Raw genomic sequence first — 27,308 nt, 5'->3', positions numbered from 1 at the left:
CTGAAAAGAAAATCTTGCAGTGTTAAGATAAAAACATAGATGCTCTCAGATATCAGAAATTCCACTTCTAAGAACACAACCTATAGAAATAAAAGCAACAATAGCAAGGCCACATGTATGAGAATGCTTTCTGCAGTATTGCTATGGTAGGAAGAAATGAAACAACCAAATGTTCATCAACTGAAATATGATTGTGTCCATAGAGTGAAACATGGCTCATCTGTTAAGAGTTGGATACTGATGGAGCTATAGCATAATGAGTGTAATGTAAGAACTGAAGGGATGAGATAGATGATGGGTAGATGGAGAGAGGAGAGAGAGAGAGAAAGCGATGGAGAGGTGGATAGACAGAGAAAGGTCACAGACAGATGATAAATGATAGATAAATGGATGGATGGATGGATGGATGGATGGATGGATGGATGGATAGATGGATAGATGAGTGGGTGTGTGGATGGATTGATGGATGGATGGATGGATGGATGGATGGATGGATGGATGGATTGGCAGACAGATGACAGATAGAGATGAAGTGATCAAGGTGGGAAGTGTCAGAAGTGGTCATGTTGGAAATTAATGCCCCTCAGTAGGATGCATGACAAGAGAACAGTATCACTTCTGTGATATTCTCATCTCGGATGCATAACCTGAACCAGGAGGAAACCTAAACAAAATGAAACCAAGGAGCATCCTACAAAATAACTGGTCCATAATCTTCAAAAGTGAAGTCATAAGTCAAGAACAGTTGAGCTCTTCTCCAGGCTGATAGAGACCAGCAGGATGGGACAAGTAAATGCATTAGTCTGGACAGGATTGTTCTGACCTGAAGGATGTTGATGGATAAATGGTGAAACCTGAACTGAATTTTAGATGGTGATTATGAAGCAACATCAATTTCCTGATTTTAATTATTAAACTTTGCATACTTAGGATAATCCCTTTTGTGTGTAGAAAACACACACTAAGGTATTAGGGGTGATAGGGCAACAGGTAATCAGTGCATTCTCAATGGTTCTGGGAAAACAGGAGAAAGTTCTTTATACTGTACATACAATTTTTTCATAAGCTTGAGACTGCAAAAATGTCATTTAAAGGCAAAAATTTCTAGTGGATTCTAACATAAAATAGTATGGAGCACATGTCTTCCTAATAAAACCAGATGAAAATGATAGTAAATCAATAATAATCTACAACTACAGCCATATGTAAATGAATGAAAATACCCATCTAGGGGTGCATGGTGGTGGTGCCACAAATACAGCCCTTTACATCTGACGTTGGGGTATGCACAGCACCCCAGCCAGCTCTGCATTCTTTGACTCTACCATGAAACCAAACTCAACTACCATGTACACCTGCCTATTGTCTCACAGGTGAACAGTATCCATGAATCCTCAGCCACATGAGAGAAGTCTACAATAGGAAAGAGAGAGCCAAAGGTAAACAAAAAAGCTGACACCATACAAGACAGAGGTAATTTAAAACAAAACAGAAAATTAATCTCCATAGATTCAAGAAGTTACAGTATTCACAAAATTAAAAAATGGTATGACATAAAAATGATCCTGAGAATAAGATCCATCTATTTTTAAAATTTAATGGGTATATATCTTTACAGTGCACTACATAAGCACTAATAGTTTAGACAATGTGATTAAGAAGAGATGATAAAAGGATAAAACTCAAAAGCTCTCCTTCTTCTCATTCTGTGTCCTTATGTAACAAAATCCGGAGGCTGGTAATTATGTAGTGAACAATAACAGGTAGCAGCAGATTTGCTGGTTGGGAATCGAGGCTTTGGCTCGGGAGACTGGATTCCTGACATGCACACCCAGGTTCTGACTGGTTCTCCAAGGCCCAGGAAATGGCATTCACTGTAGGTGTCAACAAAGAAAGATAAAGTTCAAAAATGGACAAGGATTCCAAGTTCATGGAATACAAAGGACAGGATCATGAAACAGGAATGAGGTAAAGGATGGGAAAGCCGGAAAAATTACTGACAGTTTGCGAGGGAGTCTGGGGCCTTGGTACAAATCCAATTCCCTGCTGGGGACCCCAAAAATGTTCCTTGGGCTCAAACTCCTTCTCAGGGGCACTTGTGATAGAGGATACCACTTTGATTCTGTGTGTGAGAGAGAGAGAGAAAGAGCAGAGCCTACCACTGTCACAATTTAACAATGAGTAACGAGGAGAGTGAAAACTAGACCCCTTTCCATCTACGGCAATAAGGACAGGACACGATAGCAAAAGAAATAAGTACAGGATCACTAAAATGCCTTCTATTTCTCTCATTCAAGGACAACCTGAGATTCCATGCACGAGTCTTCCTCTCTAAAGCCATTCCACACAAGAGCTGTCCTCATACTCCTCTGCACAAAGTTCCAAGTACAGATGTAGCCCAAGCAGGCAAGGTGAACCCACAAGCCATTCAAAATGATGCACACTATCTAAGGAGGGGCAGGCCCCAATGTTTTCCTAATAACAAGTTCTTGCCCACCACAGACAAGATCTGAGCAAGGCCAGATGGGTGAAGGAGAGGTCATGAGTGAAGAATCCATTTCAAGAAATTAGAAAAAGTAACCTAGTAAATTATACCCAGGGTAAATAGACTGAAGCAAATAATGAGGAAGATAGACTGATGGATGAGAAAGCAAACAAAAAAACAGAGAGGATCACCGAAGTCAGAAGATGGTATTTTTTTTTCTTTATTTTTTTGTATATATTTTTTTTAATGAAGTTCAATTTGCCAACATATAGCATAACACCCAGTGAAAAGATGGTATTTTGAAAAAACTGATAAAATTGCTAAAGCATCACTAAAGTTGATCGGGCGGGCGGGGAGGGGGAGCGGAGAAGAGAAAGTACAAATAACTAAATGACAGAAAAAAAGCTGGACAGGGAGCACACATCACTAAAGATTCAATAAATATTTGTAGACAATATTATTGGACACTTATGTCAACATAGTTGAAAACATGGACACAATGAGAAGAAAATTATAACAATCATCTGCAACAAACTGACACAAGAAGAAACAGAAAGTCTGAGTAATTACATGGACTGAGTAATTCAAGGACTTTGGTTCATAATTTAAAACTTTTACACCAAAAAAAACCCCAAAAAACAAAAACCCCAGGCATAATGGCCTCATTAATGTTCTACCAAACATTTAAGAATGAAATTATCTTAATCTTACAAAAACCCTTACACTGAATATCAAAAAGGAATATTTTCACTCGGTCTGTGAGACCAGCATAGCATTGATTCTGAAAACCTGCGAAAAAAATTTACAGGAAAGAAGGATGGGCTGACCTCACTCATGAAAACAGATGCAGAACTCTAAAGCAAAATACTATCAGACTAAATCCAGCAACATATAAATGAGGAAAATACCTCATGACCAAGTTGATTCATCCCGAAATCCAAAGTTAGCTTTACATTTGTAAATCAATTAACCTGACTCATATTAATAGGAAAAAAATGAAATAATATAATCACTAAAATAGTAGAAAACACAGTTGGTAAAATTCAATATCCATTCTAGGAATGGAAGACAATTTCCTTAAATCTGATAAACACTACTACAAAACATAGAACAAACATCGTTTTCAGTGGTGAAATGTAGAAAACCTTCCCACAACCCTTGGAAATGATACATGGATGCTTGACATAATCACTATTTTGACATTATACTGAGGTCCTAGCCACTGCAATAAAGCCAAATAAATAGATAATAGATAGATAGATAGATAGATAGATAGATAGATAGATAGAGATAGATAGATGGTATAGTGGTATAGGATGGAAAAGAAAAAAATGCAAAACCTCCATTAGTCAGAGATGATATAGAAAAAATCTTTTAAAATCTACAGATAAGGGATCCCTGGGTGGCGCAGCGGTTTGGCGCCTGCCTTTGGCCCAGGGCGCGATCCTGGAGACCCGGGATCGAATCCCACATCAGGCTCCTGGTGCATGGAGCCTGCTTCTCCCTCTGCCTATGTCTCTGCCTCTCTCTCTCTCTCTCTCTGTGACTATCATAAATAAATAAAAATTTAAAAAAATCTACAGATAAATTATTCAATTGATAAATGAGTTTAACAAAGTTATTAAATACCTTCCCAGTATTTCCGTATGTCATCAACAAAAATAAAGAAAAATTTTAAAGGTAACATTGACAATACTATCAGAAAAAAAGAAAAACACTAAGAAAGGAGGGATAAACCTAGTGAAAAATGTACAAGACCTCTACACACAAAAATTATAAAATAATATTTAGAGACACGGAAGAAAATCTTTATAGATGATGGGGTATTCCATGTCCATGGATTAGGATAAATATTATAAAGATATCATTTCTCTACAGATTCAGCTATAGAGTTAATGTGATCCCCATCAAAATACCAATAGCCTTTTTGTAGAAATCTACCGGCTGATTCTAAAATTTATATAATGGGGATCCCTGGGTGGCGCAGCAGTTTAGCGCCTGCCTTTGGCCCAGGGCGCGATCCTGGAGACCCGGGATCAAGTCCCACGTTGGGCTCCCAGTGCATGGAGCCTGCTTCTCCCTCTGCCTGTGTCTCTGCCTCTCTCTCTGTGTGACTATCATTAATAAATTTAAAATAAATTTAAAAAATAAAATAAAAATTAAAAAATAAAATAAAATTTATATAATGCTGTCAAGTGCCAAGAATACTCAAGGCACCCTTGAACAACAGGGTGGGGGAATCATACTTTACTGGGTATCACCACATTATAAAAAGCCACAATAATTAGGACAAGTGCCAGGATAGGCAAACTAATGAAATAGAAAAGGGAGCCCAGAACAGACCTACATATATTTACAAAAACTGTGGTACTGCATAACAGTTCAAAAAGGACTATTTTTTTCCAATAAATACTGCACTAGGATATGTATTCAAGAAAAAATAGTGATCCCCCTACATCATACAATACATAAAAATCATTGTCGGTGGACTGTAGATCTAAACGAAAAAAAAAAGTGAGATAATACAGTTTAGAGAAGCAGCATTAAATAATATCTTGAAGAGTTTAGGTGAGCAAAAATTTCTTTAAAATGACACAGAATCAATTATAAATAAGAATACAGAAAAATGAGGAGTTTCTGTTCTCCAAAAGACACCAATAAGTGAGTCCACAGATGAGAAGAAGACAGATAACCGAACAAGTCTCATATCCAGTCTAACCCTCTCTCTACCTCTCTCTTCAGAAGAAAATGAAAGGGAAGAATCATAAATTGGTTCCAGCCTAATGCTGTTTCTCCAGCAGGAGGGGAGGGAGCAGGGTTTGGGGTAACTGGGTAATGGGCATGAAAGAGGGCATGTGATGGGATGAGCACTGTGTTTTTTTTTTAATTTTTATTTATTTATTCATGAGAGACAGAGAGAGAGAGAGAGAGAAAGAGAGGCAGAGACACAGACAGAGGGAGAAGCAGGCTCCATGCAGGGAGCCCAACGTGGGACTTGATCCCGGGTCTCCAGGATCAAGCCCTGGGCTGAAGTGGTGCTAAACCGCTGAGCCACCGGGGCTGCCCAGCACTGGGTGTTATATGCAACTGATGAGTCCCTAAATTCTACTTCTGAAACTAATATAAATGAATAAATGAATAAATAAATAAATAAATAAATAAATAAATAAATAAATAAAAAGTCTAGCAGTCCTTCCAAAGATCTAACACAGTAGTTACCTACTCTGAGGTCTACACGCAAGGGACGTGAAAATATCCCGCCAGCTAAAAGCACACAAATCTGTCCCTAGCAGATTATTCACAGCAGCCAAAAAGTGGAGACACCCCAAATCTCCACCAATTAATGAATGGATAAATATAAGTGGTCTGTGCACACAGTGGAATATTATCTACCAACAGAAAGGAATGAAGGACCCAGGGGCTCTACAACATGGGGCAACCTTGGGAACACAGAGCTAGAGAATAGGGCGGGTCACAGAGGACCCCGTAGGGTGTGATGCTAGTTATAGGGAATGTCCATAACAGGGGCCCTAGTGGTTCCTAAGGACAAGGGTGCAGGGGTGGTGGTGTGGGGGGGAATGGAGGGTGAGGCTAATGGGTAGATGGTTTCTTTCTGGAGTGGTGAAAATGTTCTAAAAGTGATCGCATTGACAGTTGTGAATAGAAGCAGAACCACTGAACTGTCCGCTTCAAATAGGCGCATCGTCGTGATCCTTGCATCTCAGTGAAGCTATTATTACGTAAATACATACACACGTATGCATTCATATCTGAGGATTCCTACTGCAGATATACATTAGGAAAGGGGATAATATGTTTTTCAAATCCATAAGGAGCTTAAAATGGTAACACGGTCCTTACAATGTGGCACCGTCCCAAGAATTCATCTTAAGTTTTGTTTTTTTTAAGCCTTCAACCACCTCTGAGCGCCTTGGTTCCCCTCGCGGCCCCTCCCGGCTCCCCGCTGGGGTCCTCCTGGGCCCTCCCCTGCAGACTCGCCCCGGGCTGGGGTCCCCGGCCCCCAGGGGCGCGCCGACGGGGCGGGCCGGGGCGGCCGCTGTGACCTCGGGGCGTGTGCAAACGCCGCCCTCGGCGGCCACCGATAGGTCCCACCCCACCTTGGCGACCTGCGGGGCGGGGGCGGGGACAGGCGGCGCAGGAGGCCGCGCGCGCGGCCGGGAGGCTGGGAGGAGGCTCCGGGAGGCCGGGGAGGCCCGGCGCGGGATGTGGGCGCAGGGCGGCCCTCCGGGGCCCGCGGGCTGGGACCGCCGCAGGGTGGGCGCCCGGCTGCGCGCGGCGCTCGCGGGGCTGCACGAGCTGCAGGGGCTGCGCGCCACTCAGCAGGCGCGCGTGCGGGGCGCCCTGGCCCTGCAGCCCCCGCCCGGCCCCGCCGCCCCCCGCGGCCCCGCGCGCCCCGAGCACCCACGCGGGCCCCGCGCGCACGAGTTGCGGCTGGAGGCGGCGCTGGCGGCGCTGCAGGAGCAGCTGGTAAGGAGCGCGGGGCGCGGGGGGCGCGCGGGGCGGCGGGGCGGCGGGGGCGCACGGGGCGTCCTGGCGCGCTGGGGCCCTGCCCCCCGGCAGACTGTCCCACCGATTCTGGGGCACCCTCTGGGATTTCGGGGGCTGCAGCTCGGTTCCCGGGAGCCGGCCAGGAGGCCGGAGCATAGGGAAAGGCGCCCTGGGGCTGCACCCCTCCGCCGCCTCCTTCCCCCCTCCCCCCGCGCAGACGGATTTGGGGAGCATTCCTGTTGGACTTCCGGTGCCTTTGGTATAAGAACGCACTAGTGGGCTTCTCCTGGTGGGGGGCTCCTTGGGATCCTGCGGTCACACCCCGGGTAGCAGGTGTCCCCGCTGCCAGGTTCAGACACAGCACAGGCCGCGTGTGGGGCGCACCCGCATCCTCCCCACACTGTGCTGGGGTTCAGTGTTGCCCTGGCCTTGGAACAAAACCTTGCGTTCAGCGGGTATCCCGAGAAAGCTTCTTTGACTTTAAATTGTAACCTGACCTGGAAAGTGAGGCGTGTCCTGAATCCCAGACACAGTAGAACCAGGACCCTCTCAGGGCTGCTTTACCTTTGTGTCTTCTTCTGGCTCCCCGGCCTCCTCCAAATGCCAGCTCCTAGTTAGAGGACCGAGGGCGCTCCATGGTGGCTCCTCCGCCTCTTCATCTGCTGTAGGCTTGTACCTCGCCTGTTGGAAATAGCTCAGAAAGAGTTTTTCCAGGACTGCAGTATTTTTTAAAGGAAAAAAAAAATAGGCTGTACAGAAAGATTCCTATGTGCTGGAGTTAATTCTAGCACTCTAAGCAGAATTTTTTTAAATTTAGAAATTCAAATCTGTTCTGTTTAAAAGCTGCTGTCTTAACAAAGCAGCCAGGATGGATCTGCAGCCTCAAGCTCAGCTCAGCTTAGTCAGGTTACAGATTTGTTAAGTGTTTCTAGATTACAGAATCTAGAAGTCCAGCGTCTTGAGATGCCTCCCAGGACTCCAGTCATCTTCCCCAAAGTGCAAAAAACAGGGGCAGATGGAAAAGAACCTGGGCCTTGACTGTGCAGCCTCCCCTCTGTGATTGAGCTGCTGCCACACAGAGGGCAGGAACGTGCTTTCGAGGGGAATCATCACTCGTGTTTTACCCGGCCTGAGGGGTCTGTCCTGGTTACTTGCACAGTACACCACCGCCTGCAAAGATGTGTGGCTCCCGTGAAAGAGCAGGGAGCTGGGCAGCCAGGTGACCCAGCGGTTTAGCACGGTCTTCAGCCCAGGGCCTGATCCTGGAGACCCGGGATCTAGTCCCATGTCGGGCTCCCTGCATGGAGCCTGCTTCTCCCTCTGCCTGTGTCTCTGTCTCTCTCTCTGTGTCTCTGTGTGTCTCATGAATAAATAAATAAAAATCTAAAAAAAAAAAAAAAAAAAAAGAGAGCAGGGAGCTGCTGAGATGCTGCCCTGAAGTGCTCCTCAGAGGGGAAGGAGCACAGCTGATGATTAACTTGACTTAAGTAATACACAAATCAGACTTGCGAGTTGTCAGCCTCTAATTACAAGTAGCCTTTGGAAGAGATCAAACAGGTTTTTTTGTTTAATTTTTTTTTTAATGTGGGGACCAGAAAGAACACGCACACTTTGTCTTCAAACTTTGTTCTTGGCATGGATTATGTGATCAAAAGAGAAGAATAATTGAATTTGTGTGACATCAGCTAGGGCTTAACACTTCCACATTTTTCTTGCAGGGAAAAAAATAGGAGTAATACTAGTTCCATGATGAGGAGTATAATCAAAGGCCTTTCACCCGCAGCACAGCCGCGGACCTCACAGCGGCCCGCTAACTCGGGGCCCCTCCCGCGCCCACGCTGGCGTGGACGGAGCGGCACCATTCAGGTGCGAGGACAGGAAGGACTTCTATCTGCCCCTCGGAGGCTTTGCCCTGCAGGGGTTCCCCAGTGGGAATGAGCTTGAGCCTTTCTGGGGATTTGAGCTGCGATTAGGACCTTAGCAGATGAGCAGGTGAACACTTATCAAAACGGGCCACACCCAGAGTCACAAAGGAGCATGCAGTAGGTGCTCAGTAAGTATTTGGTGAGCAAATAAAGGAGCGACTTGTGTTGCTCCAACAGAAGAGAACATTTACTGTCTCCCTGTTCTAGACTTCTGAGCTAATGATGCCCCCGGGACCTCTGAGCAGAGCAGCTGCTCCCCTCTGGCCAGTCCTGAGCTTCCGGGGGTTGTATCTTCAGGAAGGTTTGGCATTTCCTGAGCAGCTGCCGTCCCATTTCCTAGGAGTCCAGTGCCGGGTGGACCCTGACGTGGTCGCCTGGGGTGCTCCACCTCCCAGCAGGAGGCGCTGCGGGGTCAGTGGGAGAGGTGCCTTTAGGTGCAAGTGAAGAAAGGTTCTGGGGACCCCGCAGGGAAAGCTCATCCTGAAGAATTTCCCAGGAGTTGACTCTGCTGGTTGTGACTTGTCCTCAGGCCGGCAGCGTGCAAGAAGTCCTTTTCACTGGCAGATTCTGGCACTAACTCCTGCAAGGACAGGCTGCCTCTGCAGCTGCAAACGCGATGTCTGGTGTGTTCCCTGAGTGGCTACACTTGCTTCGGGGACTCAGGGCAAGGGAACCTGCTCAAGATCCCCATGAAGGCAGGGCATCGGCGGGAACTGAGTTGCGTCTCCGTCTGTCGCCAGGCTGAGTGGTGCCCCCACGACCCCCTTTCCAGCCAGGCAGTAACGTGTCCCCGCCTGCCCGCAGGGGGAGCGCCCCGGGATTCACCTGGGTGATGTTTCCTCTGCATGCTCTCAGCCTTTGAGGAAGGAGAAAAAGTAAATAGACGCCACGTGTGTATCATGAACTTGAGGGCATTTTTCATCTTTGTCCTTTGAATCTGCCGTAAAGGCTTGAGGAGCCCAGACTCCTGGGTCGCAGTTGGAAGCCAAAGACAAACAAGCAGAGTACAGGTGTACACGCAGTACACCTTCCAGGGGAAGGGATAAGCTCAGTATTTGTTTTTAGTGGCATTCAGGCTTCTTGCCTTCAGAAAACACCTTTGCGTACTGTGGGAGGCTTGTCAAGATGCAGGTTCCCAGGTGTGGCTGGGATCCCGGGACTCTGCACTTACACTCAGGGAGGAACCTGAGGAACCGCAGGTGTGCTCTCCCTGCCCCCAGGGCCCCTTACACGGGTTCGCTGCCCTGATGGTGAGCCTGGATGCCGGAGACAGAGGTGGGGAGGAGGGGGCCGCTCTGATGGGGATCCATGTGGCTACCACAGTCCTGCTCACCCAGTGCGAGGGGATTTTTCACATTTCCTCTGCAGAAATACATGCAGAGAGACACTCTGTGGCTGGGTTGCAGTGGATTCTACTCTGTCCTGGCCACAGAAGGCGCTTACGACTGTTGGCACACAGTTAGATGCCAAGAAGGAGTTCATGAAAAGCAGAGTTGTAAAAACCCCAAGTAAGGGACCAAGGAAGGGTAAACTCTGGATGGGGAAGCCCTGTGGACGGGCAGGTGGGTCCTGAGGATGCAGCAAATCATTTGCGAACACTCGAGAGCCTGTGTGCCTGTGGCCTCTGGACATGAATCAGAAACCACCCACTGAAGGCCTGGCTGGCCAGACATTAACACAAAGCAATTAATCTCAGCACAAAGGCACAGAGATGACTTTGGGGGTGGGGAGGGGTTCAGAGGAAGGAAGGAAGCCAACTGGATGGCATCCTAGGTGCCGTCCTCCTCCAGGAGGTCGAGAGCATACTGATTTGGAAGAGAAGAGGTCAGACTGATGTTCGAAAGCATCGAAGAGGGACTGACTTGCCGGGGAAACGTGGCCTGACTTTATGGCAGGAGAAGAGTCATGTGCAGCAAAAATACACCCTGGCCCCTTTGCCTGAATCTAGTGTTCCTCACCTGGGTGGGGGGTCACTGGCCGGAAGCCTGTCTTTGCAAACCCCCTGACTCCCTCTGCTACTGCTGTTTACCTGGGCAACATTTTCCTTTGTAAAAATAGTCAAAGCTAGAAGCCAGGATGCTTAGGCTGGACTGGATGGTTCTGGGATTATAAGGTTTTTATTAAATTCAGGACTGGTTGCTGCCATGATATGTTTATGGACAGTCTTAGGGCTGCAAGACGCTGTTGCTGTAAAACTTGGAGCTTGCTCTGAGAGCCCTGGACTGGGCCCTGGAGCAAAGGGCTGCGGGCATGGTGGCCTGGCATGTGCCCTGGGCTCCTCACCCACCGACCCTCGCCTGGGCTGGTGTCCCAACACTGTGCCCACATGATTCCCTCGTAAGAATCGGAAATGACTGCCACCTGCTTCCCTCTTGGGCTGCGTTCTCCTAGTAGCAAAGAGGAATCCCCCAGAGCCCCAAATTATGGAGCTCTGGAGAATTCTTCACTTTCTGTGTAAAAATTCGAAACACAATCATTTTCTTAAACAGGAGAAACTACATAATTGCATTTATTCATTGTTTGCCTTAAACTTAACTGTTGATAAAAATAAGAAGTTTATGCAACAGACCTTGAAAAGAGGGTGTTGCTTTATGATTGAAAAAAGGAATTCAGCATTTATTAAGCTCGTCAGTGCTCGTCATTCTACATATTTATTATTTACGTGTGGGAACGTGTGTGGATATGTACTATGAGCATTAACCACATACACACGTTGTATGTGTGTAATTACTCACACGCATGTGTTTGGCCAGTGCTCAGAAGAACCCATTTATGGCTGAACCCAGAGAGGATAGAGCCTCTGACAGGGAGCTAAGGTGAGAACCTCTAACCAAGAAGATTCCCAGGCAGATTCTGAGCCTCACTGAGTGCCCCATCCCCAAGGGCTCCACAGAACCTGTGAGAGGCACCTGTAATATGGGGGGGAGGGGGTGTATGCAGAAAGGGCCCGTTTTCTCTCCTGGCACTTTCGTGTCCCCTTGATAAGTTTGGAGCTCACCCATGGTCTGCTGAGTGAAAGAATAGGGCACACGAGCGTGGGAAAGTCGGTTCTCACATAAAACTCAGAACAACAGCTGAACCCGTCATCTGTGCCATGTGCCAGGGTAGGTGCTGCCTTGGGTCCCGATGTCATGCTCATGGTCTGCATCAGTCTTCTTATGAAGAAATACCTAGCTGAGGATTGCTGAGTTTTTAAGAGTCGGTGACTGGAGACGGAAACCCTGTTGGGGGTAGGGATTGGTGGCTCTTTGCTCTGGTGACGAGAGAGCCAGGGAATTGGTTCCGGGGAGCGGTCAGGATGAGGCGCAGGAGCCCAGGATTTGGGGAGTCTAAATCATATGCCCAGGGCAAAGGTCCCATGGGGCACCGAGCTTGCCTTCCACAAACTCAGTTTTATTTCTCATGCTCTCCCTTCCTAGAACCGTTTGCGGCGCCAGGACGTCGGCCTAAAAACCCACTTGGAGCAGCTGGACCGACAGATCAGTGAGCTCCAGCTGGACGTGCGCCGACCATGCAGCGAGCTTGCCGACAGCGACAGCAGGCCCAGCTCAGGTAGCCCGAGCTCCGAGGTGGAAGCCGCCCCTTCCTGGCAGCCCTCCCGGGGTCCCCGCACCTCCAGGGCCCGCGCTCTGAGGCCTGCTGCCCGCCTGGAGCACCTGACCCCCAAAGGGCTGAGAATGCACCAGTTCATCCCTCTACCCAAATGTGCTTCGGAGAAAAAGGGGAGAGTGCACGTGCGTGTGCTCATGGAGAGACGTTTTAATGGGACAGGTCCTGCTGTTGATAACAGAAGCCTCCTGAGGGTCTCACCTGTGCCGGGCCTGAGACAGACCCTGGGCTCTGTTGAGGTCAGATCAACAGGGAGGTTGTGAAGAACTGTTTCATGAGGCAGCAGAGGTGTTTTTCTGAGCCTGCAGGTTTATCCCATCTCAAATCTGTATGATTTGTCAGACAAGGCGATAAGGACACCGTCCCCTTGCCTGCTGCCCTGTGTCTCTCACTTTAAAGCTGCAAGGAAGGATCCCTGGGTGGCTCAGCAGTTTAGCACCACCTTCAGCCCAGGGCATGATCCTGGAGTCCCGGGATCGAGTCCCATGTCAGGCTCCCTGCATGGAGCCTGCTTCTCCCTCTGCCTGTGTCTCTGCCTCTCTCTATCTCTCTGTGTCTCTCATGAATAAATAAATAGAATCTTAAAAAAAAAAAAAAAAAGCTATAAAGAGATGGTCACGGAGCCATTCTGACATGCCTGGTTCAGGCCACATGGTCCCTTCTGGCCCCATGCTGGATCGCATGGCCAACCCCAGAGACCGCATACAGCATTGCTGCTGTTTCTTCTAATGTTTTTTTAATTTGAAAAACCACGACCTGGTCTGGATGGGCACTGTGTGTGGCAGGTCCCAGCTAGAGGGCCCCCAGTGTGCTGTCTTCTTCCGATTGCCACTTGGGACGAGGAGTGGGTGGTGAAGGATGCCAGAGGCCTGCCCTGGGGCTAGAAGCCAGGTCACGTAGGGGAAGGAAAGCTGCTTGCCAAAGACAGGGGTCAGTGGGTGATGCGGCCCAGGTGAAGGGGGCTCCCATTGACCCTGTTGATGGGGCAGCAGTGGACAGTAATGCGGAGCCCCTGGCCACCTTCTCCAGTGCCACCCTTGATGAGATCCTGAGCCGCACCCCCAGCACAGGGCAGGAGAGGGGCCACTGCCCAGAGGTGCACTGACTGCTGCTCTTCACCCTGTCCAGGCTTCTACGAGCTGAGTGATGGTGGCTCCTGCTCCCTCTCTGCCTCCTGCACGTCTGTGTGTAGTGACCGCATGTACTCCTCCTTGGGCACTCTGCTGCCAGCCGACCCCATGGCCAGCCCCGATGCGGGGGACTGCCGACCCCGCTCAGCCGACGAGACCACCGTGCACACAGTCCCCCTGCCCACATGGGGACCCCAGATCACCGAGGAGGGCCTGTCCCGGCCCAGGCCGGTGTCTACAGGTAAAGGAGAGCCAGGGAGGGGAGGGCAGGTCCCATTCAAGGTGGTGGGGGCAGCTGGGGATGGCTGTTGCACCATTGAGCACAAAGCAAGGAAGCCCCGTGTACATTTGGGGCTGGTGCTAATCCCACAGATACTACAAATTACCTATAGCCTTTTTGTTTTGTTTTGTTTTTTTGTTTTTTTGGATAGAGACAGGAATCAAATGCCCACTTCTGTCCATTATAGCAAGACTGCTGTGATAAAAAGCATTTTTTTCTTACTTTTTAAGTGAACATCTGAAAGTCATTTTAAAAATCCTTCTAGAACCCTTACACGACCTGACTGGAATGGGCTCAGTAGCCAGAGCGCCCCAGAGAGAGTTCATTTCACACATGGGTCCTTCTCAGGGGCTCAGAAAAGAACCTCTCTTTTTCTTTAGTCTGTCGCAAAAGGAAACGACCTCATCTTTGGACAGATTAGCTTTCTAGTACAAGACCTGGCTTAGTGCTGTCTTTCCTGGTGAATATTCCCATGATTTCCCGTCTGCGATGCCTTCAGGGGTCTGTCCAGAACCCACCGTGGGGTCACAGATACCCGCCTCTCTGGGCATCTCCAAACCTGGGGTGAATGAAGGCCTGGGAATGGTAGATTCTGAGTCCGACATCGCCTCATAGGCTGTGGCAGAGAGGGCACAGCCCGGACCGGGTGATGGCGTTAGGTGTGAGCCAGCCCTATCTGTGCTGCTCGTGACCTGGCATCAGAGTGCACGGCATGCTGCCCTCCCCTTGCCAGGCCTTTTGCCCAGGCCTGCACAGGGCACTTCAGGGTTATGGTGCTGCATGGGATGTGACCCTAGGATCATACTAGGGTCCCCGATTTACCTGTTTGCTCATTTCTCTCATTCCCAGGTGATCTTGAAAGAGTCCTACCACCTGAGGTGGTGTTCCAGAAAGCCAGCGCAGACCCCAAGTCCACATCTTTTCTCTACCAGGGGATGGACCTCCCAGCGCATGTGCTGGATCCCAAGTACCAGCGTGACCTGGTGTCCAAGGGTGGCAGGGAGGTGTACCCATATCCCAGCCCCCTGCATGCTGTGGCTCTTCAGAGCCCTCTCTTTTCTCTACACAAGGAGGCCCTGCAGAGTAATGGCCACTCTCCCCGGAGGGAGCCTCTGCCCAGCCCTGCGGCCGCAAGCCCCAGCCAGACTGGACCTGTCCTTGAGGCTGGCCCAGCTGCAGCATATATAGACAAGCTGCTAAGGCTGCGGGGCCAAGGGACCCCCCCAAAGGGTGGTGTGGGTGAGCATGGACCCCCAAGATGTGAGGTGCCCCCATCCCTGCAGGTGCTTGGTGGCCAGAGAGCAGACAGTGAAGGTGGCCCAGAGAAGCTGGTGTGCACCCCAGGGAGAGCAGGGCCGGGTGGGATGGCCCAGAGGGTGGACACCAGCTGGGACAACCTCAGGCTTCGGGGACCTGCCATGCTCCTTGCAGCTGCCCCGCACCCCAGCAGCCTTCCAGAGGAGGGACCCAGTCCCTCAAGAGGCTGCATCCGTGGGGAGACCACGCTGGGTGCCCCTCAGCAGGGCCGTGGGCCAGCCCCCTCTCCCCGCCCCCAGACTCAGCAGCAGGCTCTCAGCTGCCAAGAGAGCACAGTCCTGTCACCTGCCGGGAAGGGGGGCAGGGCAAGCCCCACTCTGCCCCCAGGGCACTGTGCCCGCCCCCCATTTGCTGCCAGCGGACCTTCCCTCCTGGGGCTGAAAACAGGCCACCCCAAGATGAAGGCTACGAAGACCAAGAGAGGGGCCAGTGACAAGGTGCTGCGGTTTGGGGGGCAGCCTTCCCCCGAGGGGGCCCTCAGAGACCCCCTTTTGCCCCCAGAGTGGGGGGAGGGTCTCAGGAGGAGGCCCCCCCTGGGGGGGGCGACCCCCAGCCGGTCCTGCTCCGAGCCCAGACTCTACCCCGTGCCCCTCCTGGTGCCCCTGCTGGTGGCCCGACGGGAGAGTCGCCAGGCCCCCGCCCAGGCCTTGTTCCCCGTGGAAGCCAGTGCTCTGGGCGCGGCGGGCGGGGAGGCGCGGAAGAAGCAGCGCAGGTGGCTGTCCTCCGTGGAGATCTCCGGCAGCCCGGGGCCCCACAGGCCGGCAGCGGGCAGGGCGGGCGGTCCCCGGCCCGTGTGCGCCCGCGCGCGGCCCAAGCTGCCCCGCCAGGACGCCCGGGTCAGGAGCGAGTCGGACGGCTCCGAGCCGTCGGCCGAGGGCGCCTCCCTGCCCCGCTCCACGGTGGCCGAGACCAGCGAGGACGGGGCCAGCGACCACACCGCCAGCCGCTTCGGGGACCGGGAGTCCAGCAGCAGTGACTCGGAGGGCGGCGCCTGGCCTGGGGCGTGTCCCCCGCAGCCCTGGAGGGCCCCGGGCGCCCGCAGGCCACCCCTGCCTCCGGTACCCAAACTGTGCCGCATCAAGGCCTCCAAAGCGCTGAGGAGAAAGATCCGAAGGTTCCAGCCGGCAGCGCTCAGGGTCATGACCATGGTGTGAGGCCCCCAGGAGGCTGCGCAAGGGACAGGGACCTCCTGAGGACCCACAGTGAGCGCGCGTGACCAGCACACACAGGCCCTCCCAGGACTAAGGACTGGGACCTACCTCGTTGGCCGTTTAGGACATGGACGTGTGTCGTCTGGCCAACGTGGCTGATCTCTGAAGTCACAAAAGGGGACAGGCCCCAGAGAAGAGGCGACGGAGTGGGTCCCCGGGCTCACCCTGCGGCCTGCAGAGGCTCTGGGAGCATGTCCCCACCCCCGTGGATGCAGGGGAGACTGCAGAGCCAGCCCACCCGCTGCCTCTGTGGCAGCGTCTTCCCGGGGAGAGTCCCAGCCCGGCCCCGCCGGCGTCCGCCTTGTGGTCCTCGTGGTCCCCTCCGGGCCCCATCTGCTCAGCTGGCACCGTGGTCACCCGCAGCCCTCCTAAACATTACTCCCAAAAGCATTCTCTTAGAGGGTGTTCTAGAAACCAGGGTGTGAGCCCTCCCCGTGAATCAACATGGATCATGCCATCATCTTCGTAAACCACCTCTCGGTGGTAGGTCAGCCAGGCCTGTGTCCCCACCCCGTGGGTGCCCTCATGTGTGGCAGGAACATGCATCTCTCACATGCGTGGCCCAAACTCTGGTTCCAACACAAGGAAACAGTGTAAAAGTGTTCATGGAGGGGCGCCCGGTGGGCTCAGTCGGAGGAGCTCGCGACTCTTAGTGTCGGGGTCGTGAGTTCCAGCTCCAGCCCCGTGTTGGGTGTAGAGATGATTTCAAATAAAATCCTTTTTTTTAAAAGTGTTTTTGAAAAACTAGGCTTTTTTTGGTATTTATTTTTCAAAGAAACTGCCCCTTAACTTTTCAAAGATTTCTCAGGGAAGCTTCCTGCTGAGCATTGCAACATTTTTAATTCCTGAAGCAGCTTTATCTTGAATCCCTCCCAGCTGCCCCCCAAGTGCTTCCCTGGGCCCGGGGCCAAAAGAACGAGGGGGGGACATCTTCACTGTGGAGCCTGGGGGTGGCTGGAGACCTCGGCCCCACCCGGGGGCAAATGCACAGTCGGCCAGAACTTTGGAAGGAAAAACAGTAAGAAAACCAGCCAAAATATTTGCAGATCTATGGACATTCGTGTAACAAGCAACTGGTTTCAGGATACGGTTTAAAGAGCTGAACATTTAAAAAGAAAAAAAAACTGAACATTTTAAAAAGCGATAGACGTTTTAGAACAAAGAGGGTCGGCCGGTCGGGGTGGTGACTGAGGCGGTGATGGGGAGCAGGTCGCAGGGGCTGCGCCGTGTCCACCCCGAGGACGCAGGCATTTCAGAGGGGGGCATGAGGCATTCCCCGGGTCCCGGTGGAATTCCCACTTGTGCTTCACGGAATCTGCTTATGGACAGGAGGGTGGGGCTTCCTCAGCTTTTTAAAAACCGCATCTGTGGTTAAAGCATTCAAACCCACCCTTAACGGGTGGAAAGCTGTTGCACAGGAGGTTTCTGAGAACGGTCTAATTCTCAGCCCTGCGGTGCCCGTGATGGAAACTCGGGTTTTTCCAGGGCCCTGGGGCAGGCGGAGATCTGGAGACGTGGTTGGCCCCCTCCCTCCCTCCCTGAGAGTGGGGGGGGGTGCAGTGGTGCCTGTGCAAGGGCACCCCCAGCACCCTGCTGGAGCAAGGCGGCAGTGGGCTTCCATCCATGAGGCACACTCCTGGCGTGGGTTGGAGCTTTGCACACATGAAGGGCATCAGATGCAGACTTCTCTCCCACCCTGTGTGGTCCCAGCGTCCTCATATTGTGGGACAGGACCTCCAGGCCGTGTCTCCCACCAGGACGCCTGGACTCAGCAGGGAAGGGACCCAGGGGCTATCAACCCAACACAGGAGGCAAAACTGAAGAGAACAGAGGCCTTTATTTGAGGCATCAGGGTGGCGACTTGGGGGGCTAGGGTCCACAAGCAACCCCCTCATAGGAGGAGAGCGAGGGGTCTTTATGAGAAAGCAGGCAGGGCTAATTCTGTGATTTCAATGACAAAGAGAGGAGAAAACGGATTTGTCAATGACCCTGGTCAGCGTGGTCTCTCTACCCCTGGCACCATCTCATCCACTGTCTCGTTGCGGTGGTTACTGGGCTCTGGGGCCCTAAGCAGGAGCCTCTGGTGCCAAAACCCCACGCTCTGCGGGGACCAGCCTCCCCTCCCTGACCCCTCGACCCAGTGCCCCCTGATGGGAACGCACCCCACTGGGTGGTCCTGGCTCACCCGTGCTCTACACGCCCCCCTGCACACCCCCCACATACACACCAGCTGTGCCAGGTGACCCAGCAAACCAACCACAGAAATGATGCAGGCCCCAAACCACAAGCAGCGGCAGCCTCGGTGGCACAGGGGGTTCTCGTGATCAGTCACAGGTCCATGTGTCTCTGTCTCTCTGACTCTCCCTCTACGCGTCTCTCTCTCCCTCTGTCTCTCTGTCTCTCCCTCTGTCTCCATCTCTCCCTCTGTCTCCATCTCTCCCTCTGTCTCTCCCTCTCTCTGTCTCTGTCTCCCCATATGTCTCTCCCTCTCCCTCTGTCTCTCCCTCTGTCTCTGTCCCTCTGTCTCTGTCTCTCCCTCTGTCTCTCTCCCGGTCTCTCCTCCCGTCTCTCCCTCTCTCACCTGTAGAGACACAGACACACACCTCAGTTGCCCACGGCCCCAAGCTACCCGCTTGCTAGTGTGCCCGCATTCACTCTCAGGTGGGTTTGGAGTAAAGAGATGCAATCCTAGGTGCCTCGTCCTCCTATCTGCCTGAGGCCCAGCTGCCTCGACTTCCCCACACGTAGCCAACGGACACCACCCACTGCACCGGTTAGCGGTGCCCAGGCCCCAGCTGCCCTCCTGTCCTCTCCGGATCAGCCTCCTCCTTAATCCCTTGGGGTTCGGCTCCAGGAGAACACGGACAGTGTTGACACCGGGCCTGGCCAGGGGGCTCACGACACCGGGGTCCCGTCCGCGGAGCGCGAAGAAGGCCTGGGGGGCGAGCGGCCCGGCAGCCGTGGGTCGGGGAGGAGGCTTCGGGCAGGGAGAGGGCAGAGCAGGTGCCTCCCTCTGGGGCGAGGAGCCTGCGTGGTCTCTGGGCCCTGCCCCGGGCTGGGCAGTGTGCGGGAACCAGGGGACGCGGTTCTCGGGGAGACACAGTCACAATTCAGAAAGTCGGCGGTAAGGAGCCCGCGTGAGGCGCCCGCCGTTGGGCCTGCCTTCCGAAGCAGAGTCTCTGCAAACTCAGAGAAGGGCGCTCGGCGGGGCAGACGGCCCAGGGCACAGCGCGCAGGCGGGAGGGCCCCTGAGCTCGCTGCCGCAACCCACCTGTGCGCCAGGTGTTGTATGTTCCGGGCATGTTTCTCCTCTGAGCACATGTGGCCCGAAGAGCTCAGGGAGGGGAGGTGGAGCAGAGACCCCCCTGCACAGAGCGTGGCGGCCCAAGGGGCATCACGGGGCGGGGGGTGTCGCGTGCATCTGCAGACAGACGAGCCGCTCCCCATCCCTAAAGCAGCTCTTACACGGGACAATTTACAATCTGACATTTTGGATCATTGGAAACCACTTGTACCTTCCAGCATGACCAAAATGCAAGTGCTTTAGCAAAAACCAAAAGAGAAGAAACTTAAGTTCTGAAGATCGAAGTTAAGAGAAGGTAGAAACTGAATATACAGGAGTCGTTCATTCATAAAAATCAGAAAAACACTTTAATCACGTCAGAGAAAATACCCCGCTGTATTCTAGCATACTGTGTCATTATTGTCATGTGAGGAAACAGAATGTCTGCCTTTTACTGCGGACTGAACACCCGCGTCTCCCTGCCCCGCGGCGTGCCCAGGCTTGAGGGGGCCTGGTGGGGAAGGGGGCGCTGGGAGGGAGGAGGTCAGGTGAGCACGCCCCAAGCTGGCTGCCCCTGGACCTGGACCTCTGGCCTCCACCCCTCTAGAGCACTAGAGTCCGTGTCCTTGCAGCCACCTCCTCACTAGCTCAGGCAGCAAGGGCCAGGAGCTCTGCAGGAAAAAAAAACACACGTGTCCTAAATATTTCCCTTGTGATTAGGAGGGGAGCTGGGACCAACCAGAGTCTGAATCTTCAATCGGCCAGCCAAGTGTATTTACAGAGCACCTACTGTATACAGGAACTGCGCTGGCTGCTGTGTGTGGGACGGGGAAAGACAGCTGTGGAAGCTGTGTCTGGCTGGGGGAAAGGTGCTGCAAGCTCGACCTAGCAGCCCCAAGGAGGACTCAGGGGGACGAGGAGACAGTGCACTCGGAGGCTTCCTTGGGATGGAATGGGCTGGGGCTGCACAGGGTAGAGGGGACAGGGGCCAGAGCTTGTCTGCAGAGAGAGGGAGCTGGGTGGTGAGAGGCTGACAGGTCCCAGGCGGGGGGCCCCTTGGAGGTGGTCCTACATGCAGCGAGGACTTAGACTTAGATGTGGGGAAACGAAGAACAGGCAAAGGCCACTCCCTTGGTGGTGCAGCAGAAGGTGGTCCTGGGGCAGAGACCCAGGGCAGGCAGGGCAGCAGGGGGGGCGCCCAAGGCAGAAGGGGCTCAGCAGAGAGGCCATGGGCCTGGGGAAGCCAGGCCAGGAGAGAAGGAGGCTCCCCTGTGATTGGGGTGGGGAGCACATGCAGGGTTTTCTCTGGTTAGCTCTGATGTAGAAGCAGGAACAGAAGTCAGGGCAGCTGTCATTTGGGTGGATTGTTACAGAGACTACTGTCCAGACTCTTGACCTGTCAGTACAGGCAGCGGCCCGACTTCCTGCGGGTCTGAGGACGTGGCAGGCCTCTGGGGCTGGCTGTCATGGGGAGGGGGTGGGGGCCAGTTTCCTGTCTAGCGGCTGCAGGCTACAGGCAGAGCTCCATCTGGACCCCTGGCCTTGTCACCATCCATGTGTACAGCCAGCCTGTCAGAAGCAGCGGAGAACCTAACTAGGCCTGTGTTCGGAAAGGCCCACTATCTGGCTGTGCTGACCGGGGGCCAGGAAGGGGCCTGCGAGGAGCCGGAGGGCCCTGGCCAGGTCATGCAGCAGGGCCAGCGCCAAGGGAGGACGGGTCGTGGCGGAGTGTGTGCACCTGTGCATGACAAGACACACAACACAACGAGCAGAGGGCCTGTGGTTGGGAGCCCTCAGCCTCCCGCCGAAGGTGCCACACAACAACGATGCAAGATCGAGCACAAGGACACGTCCAAGGTCACTCACTGGTCACCAGAAAACTCAGGATTCTTGCTGAAGTAGGAGCGTGTCCGTCCTTCTTATTAGAAATAAGAGCTTTCTAATCGGTATTTCTATTTCCATTTTAAGATTTTTCATACTTTTCATTTTTTATTCCATCTTCTTTCCGTTTTTATATTTCCTGCAGCCACGACCTCCTCACTGAGGGTAAAATTCACCACGGACAAAACAACAAACCATTCACTTTACTGAGCTTCAACCTCACCTTCCTTAATTATTTCCCTCATCTCCACCTCTTGTCCCACTTGGGGACACACAGTAAAATCTCAGATTTCCGTCCCTGTGCCATGCTTCCCCTCCTGGGTGACAGGGCTGGTGGCTGCGTCTCCTACTCGGGACCACAGGAACGCCAGTCCCGGCTACAATCTCGGTCGTCCCCAGAATCCCGGGCTCATTGTGCCGCACGTCCCAGAGCCGGCCTGCGCCGACGGACATGCATGGTGATGACAAGAGCGACAGTGTCCGTCCTGAGACCTGGACGAGCTGCCGTGTGGACGTGTCCGGGCGGTTGGCGGGGAGCCCACGGGCGTCTGCAGGCTGGTGCACAGCGGAAGGATCTCCTTTCTGCTGATCCTGCGGCATCGGGGTGTCCTGCAGGCCGTCTGTGAGAAATAGTCACTTGTAATCCCTTCGTGACGCTTGGCTCTGCACAGCTAATCTGGCTTGTTAAGGACGAGGCACTCAGGCTGATCCTCCGCGGCCGTGAGGATTTCCGCCCTCGCTTGAATACGTCTGGCCCCGACTGGTCCAGTGTCAGCAGTTCTCTGAAAGCCTGGCACTCCCAGCGCGTCCCCTGTGGGAAACACGCCTTGCAGCGGGTCTGGGAGCTCCGGTGAGAGCGCAGCCTGCAGCCCGCCGGGGGTGCAGCTGGAAGCTATCGTGCTCACCGTGAATTACCTGTGCATGGTCCTGATGGTTCCGGGAGCTGGCCCGTCCATGCCTCCTCCACGACAGTATTACCTGTGCGTGGTCCTGACGGTCCCGGGAGCTGGCCCGTCCACACCTCCTCACGACAGTATTACCTGTGCATGGTCCCAACGGTCCCGGGAGCTGGCCCGTCCACGCCTCCTCCACGACGCCCAACAGCGCCAGGGCTCTCCAACTCCTGCATCAGTCTCCACTGGCGGCCTCTGAAGCAGATTGGGATGCCCTGCAGACTTGCATTGTGACGTAGAAACAAGCTATTGTAAAACCATTAAAATACAGGCTTCAGGATGCGTCTGACATCAGAGCTCACGGACAGGGCCTCAGGGGCTGTCCTGATGCGTCTGCGTTGACCATGTGTGGAGTCAATTCACCAAGGGGCCCTCCAGAAACATCCCTGTCTGGGATCACGGGGCGTCGTGATTTGCTGAAGTCCGTAAGCCAGAGAGGTCCAACTTGGCGGTGAACCTCGCTTGACCTGAGCTGCAAACACCACGTAATGAGAATGGCAGTTCCTGTAGTTGAATTTCACTTATTTGTTTATATCCTGTCGAATATCTTTTCAGTTTGCCAAAGCTCAAGCTGTTTGAGACGGGGGACGTTTTAGGATCTGGGGTCGGGCAGATCCACAGCATTTGTTTGTCTACACCAGAGTGTAAGGAACGGTGGTGAGTTCACCTCAGAAAGGCCGTAGATGTGACTGCGAGGCCAGATGGGAACCCTCAAAAGGAACATCACTTCCTAGCACACACGTCTTCAGGACCAATCAGGCTGGGGCCGCGGAAATCCATACCCGCCACCTGATTGGCTGAGTGACCAGAGATGATGGGAGGAACCCATTAAATATGAAGATTGTACTTACACATAATTTAGGGGAAAAGATAGTTTATCAGGGATTATCAGAGGCCCACGGTGGAGAGGATGTCAACTCTGGGTTAAGACAGGTATTCATTAACTCTGAGATTTACGGCACAGTTGACCACGGCTGACATTTATTATCTACTATTTATTTTTAACAAGTGTCTATGATTAATGGTTAATGTTCACTTAGCACATTTTTACAAAGTGTTTCCACAGAAACCTTCTGGTGCTCAGGACAATTCTGTATTTGAAACCTAACGGCACTACGGGAAAATTAAGAGGTGGATCTCTGGTGTGCAGAGTTGCCTGAGGTTGAGGTGGGGCCTCGTGAGTGCAAACCAGCCCTGTCATCCACGGTCACGCTCAGAGCCACCGTGTGAACCTCCACAGGCGTGCTCAGGCCTCACTCACAGCGGCGGCCTCTGCGGTGGCCCTGGAGCTCGGTGGGTGAGCACAAGGCTCTGGATTCAGGAGGAAGCTTGGGTCCCGCAGCAACATCAACCTGCCCCTGGCTCTGTGCTCCGACGGGATTGTGGTTCTAGCACAGCCCTTAGAGCCTTCTGTGGTTGTTACAATGAACCCAGGGTGTGTCAGGACCTTCCGCTACCGCCGAGCTCTGAATTGGACTGCCACGCGGGTACTCTGTCTCTTAGATTCTGTTGGTTTGCTGCCTTTTTCTTATTTAAAAACATTTTAAACGTAGAAGTGTTTCAAACCGGCAAGAAATGCAAAAGTCACATACCTGTCCTTCGAGTGCTCACCAACTAGATCTAACACAGGTGAACAGGTGTTGCAATACTTCCTTCCTACTCACTTGCTGACCCTGAGACAATCACCATGGAGGGTACTGAGCAAACCACAGTGACTTCCAGACGTGTGAGGAGCACACCCGCCCCCAGCAACTGCCACACGGAGCCCAGTCCTGCTCCCGCTGACCAGGCCACACCGCGTTGACCCCTCCCATGACAGGGGCCGTCAGATTGTGTCAATGGGCCATCCAATGGCCAAGAGCTGTCTAAGCATCTTTCCATCTTCTTGTCCAGGTGGGGCAAGTGCTTCCCCCAGGACATCACCACGTCCCTCCCAAGTGGGGCATGAGCTTCTCCTAGTGGCTGCAGCCAGTCTCCACAAATTTATCATCTTATCGTTTAGAAGGCTGGAGTCCAGAATGGGTCTTGCTGGGTTCAACACAGGTGTCGGCAGCGCTGGCTCCTTCTGGAGGCTCCCAGGGAGGGCTGTCCCTTGCCTTTCCAGCTTCTCCAGGCTGCGGACGGTCCCTGCTTCAGACTTGGCCTCTGTGCACAGAGCCAGCACCATCAGACTGAGTCTCTCCCTGCATTTCTCTAATTTTCTCTTGGACTCCTTCTTCCACTCATGTGTAAGATCCCTGTGATGACCTTGGCCCACCTGCTAATCCAGGATAATCTCCCCATCTCAGGTCAACTGACTATTGACCTTAACTTCCTCTGCAAATACTAATTCTCCCTTTGCCAAGTAAAGCCAAAGCTGACTCCCCATTTCTGGCACAGAGCTCCTAAAACCCTAGGAATTTCCTAAATGCTGAGAGTGACAGACATGTCTTTTGTGGTGTTAAGGAGGTGATTTTTGGAAAGCCACGTTGCTAGTTGAGATGAAAGGCTTGGAATGTTCCATCCCACTCCTGACCTGGGGGAGGGGAAGGGGCTTAAGGTGGGGTCCAGTCACTAATGGCCAATGATTTCATCAGTCAGGCCTGGGTGATGAAACCTTCATAAAAACCCACAGGGATGGGTGTGGAGAGCTTCTGGTCTGTGAAGAGGTGGGATCTGGGGAGAGTGTCCCATGGAGAGGGAGCAGAAGCTTTGCACCCCTTCCCCATACCTGCCTATGTGTGTCCTCTCATTGAGGTGTTCCTCTGTCCTGTTCTTTCACAGTGAACCTGCAGCTCCTCTGAGTTCTCTGAGCCGCTCTAGTGATTAAACCCAAGAGGTTGGGGGAACTTCTGATCTACAGCTGATGGGGTCAGAAGCACAGATGACAATGGGGCTTCAGACTGGCCTCTCAAGGGGGGCAGGCCAGTGGGACCAAGCCCCCAGCCTGTGGGGTCTGATGCTCTCTCAGGATGCTCATGTCAGAAAGGAGTGTTAGTCCATCTTTAAAAGTTATTTTATTAGCAAAGTGAGTTTATTCAGGAATGGCAGAGGAATTGCAATTCAGGACAAGCATGCTAGGGCAGACCAGCGACAAGTCCAGAGAGACAAGGGGAAGGTCAGCTTTTTTTTAGGCTTTAGGAGGAAACAGGGGAAGCCTGTTTTAAACAAAATGTCACTGGAGAAGGACAAGGGTCCGAGGTTGTGGACGTTTCACATTGGCTGCTGGTGGTAGTAAGTGCGTTGTTGCTCAGGGAGGGACCTTCTTCTGTTCTCTCAAAAGTGGAGATAAGTCCCTAAGTGACAAGTGTCCTCTCTTGCCAAGGGAAGAACCGCCTTCCTTTTGCCTGCTAGCCACAGGGTGCTGCACCACACCTGGCCCAGGGTGAGACTCCTACTCCGGAGCCTCAGGTGAGATGCTCTTCATCATTTTCACACATTGAATTGTAGGACCCCCAGCTGGGCCTGAGAATGGCTTGTCAGTGGTGTGGGGACCCCACACATTCACAGCTTCTGAGGATCAGGAGGTGAACATCTTTGGGAACTATCATTCTGTTGATCACTGTGGTTAGACCAGGTTTAGCTTCAGCGCCTAAGACTTTCTATTTTCTCACTTCTTGCCAAGATTTGGTATTCCCAAAGTACAGCATTCCTGTGAAAACTTTCATTAGCCAGAAAGGTGTAAAGCAGAGCAGTGATCACCTTCTTTTTATATGGAATTTTTTTGAGTGTTCCCAGGCTCAACAAATCTCCTCTCTGAGGCCTTCCTAAAACCTTAGGACACACCTTAATAATGGACACACAAAATATGTGAGATAAAGCCTGGAGGCACCCAGACACAGCCCCGTGCTCTGGGGGCTGGAGGCAGAGAGGCTGTGGTGGCCCCCGGACGGGAGCTCCGTCTGGGTGCACTGCCTTCCTGCATTGCAGAGCAATGCTGAATGATCTTTTCCTTCTTTGGCCTTCTTTTATAGAAGCAAAAATCTTCAGATTTCTTTCAGCAAGTGAAAACGAGTGGTACTGTAGGTCTTTCATAAAAGTGAAGTGGTGCGTGGAGAACTTTCAAAAAGTGGAAATACCTGTATCGGACTTGATAATGTCTGTCTATCTGATGGATACGAAATGGTGTCTGATTGTGGTTTCAATTTTCATTTCTCTGTTTACAAATGAGATCGAATATCGTTTCATATTTTTATGAGCCTTCCAAGTTTCTTTTGTGAATTCACCGTACACATCCTTTCGTCCCGTTTTTCTAAGTTTTTTGTTGATGTAGATGAGTCTTTTTAACCTGGAGACCAATTCTTGGTCAATGGTGAATTGCAGGTGTTGCAAAAATCACTTCCTAGCTGAGGCTCGTCTGTAACTTGATTTATAATGCTTTTGTTGCATGCCAGGTTTTCTGTCAAAACAGTCACATTTATGGGTCTTTTCATTTACAGTTTGTGGATATTTAAAAATCTTCTAGAATTCTTCAGTGTGATATTTTAAAGATATTCATTCTATCTATTAAAAGTTGAGTTTGGATTTCCAGCATAGGTCTTCAGTTCACTGGTGTTTATATCTCTGAGTGTGAGGAAGAGCTTCTCCCGTATCTTTGCCCATCTTTCTTCCGTGGTTGTCTTCACCCTTCATGGGAGAACCCATCTTCTCATGCACCTGTCCATAGCTCCTGCTCCCTGAGCACCCACACGCATTGGACCATCTCTCCAGGAATATCTGTTCTTTCACTGTTCATTCTCCATCCTG

General features: G+C 52.2%; 1 protein-coding gene and 1 long non-coding RNA gene across 4 annotated transcripts in view; one reads left to right on the top strand and one right to left on the bottom strand.

Moving 5' to 3' along the window:
- LOC144315492 (uncharacterized) overlaps window positions 1–8,394 on the bottom strand; it is a 55,610-nt gene extending 47,216 nt beyond the window's left edge. Inside the window, exon 1 of one of the 3 annotated variants that reach the window (XR_013381191.1) lies at window positions 7,559–8,394. This is a non-coding gene — a long non-coding RNA (uncharacterized LOC144315492). The remainder of the gene's footprint in view (window positions 1–7,558) is intronic. The other 2 variants (XR_013381192.1, XR_013381190.1) reach the window with 2 other exon arrangements.
- Window positions 6,686–20,148, top strand: DACT2 (dishevelled binding antagonist of beta catenin 2). Its single transcript, XM_077900120.1, has 4 exons — window positions 6,686–6,973; window positions 12,339–12,471; window positions 13,657–13,899; window positions 14,788–20,148. Exons 1-4 carry the CDS (start codon window positions 6,710–6,712, stop codon window positions 16,407–16,409), a joined length of 2,262 nt encoding a protein of 753 aa, XP_077756246.1. The 5' UTR covers window positions 6,686–6,709; the 3' UTR covers window positions 16,410–20,148.
- Window positions 20,149–27,308: the final 7,160 nt, after the last annotated feature.

Source organism: Canis aureus, chromosome 1 (assembly GCF_053574225.1).
Source record: "Canis aureus isolate CA01 chromosome 1, VMU_Caureus_v.1.0, whole genome shotgun sequence".
Taxonomy (NCBI): domain Eukaryota; kingdom Metazoa; phylum Chordata; class Mammalia; order Carnivora; family Canidae; genus Canis; species Canis aureus.
Note: the sequence above shows the minus strand (reverse complement) of the source record. Positions and strands in the feature narration are given on the sequence as shown.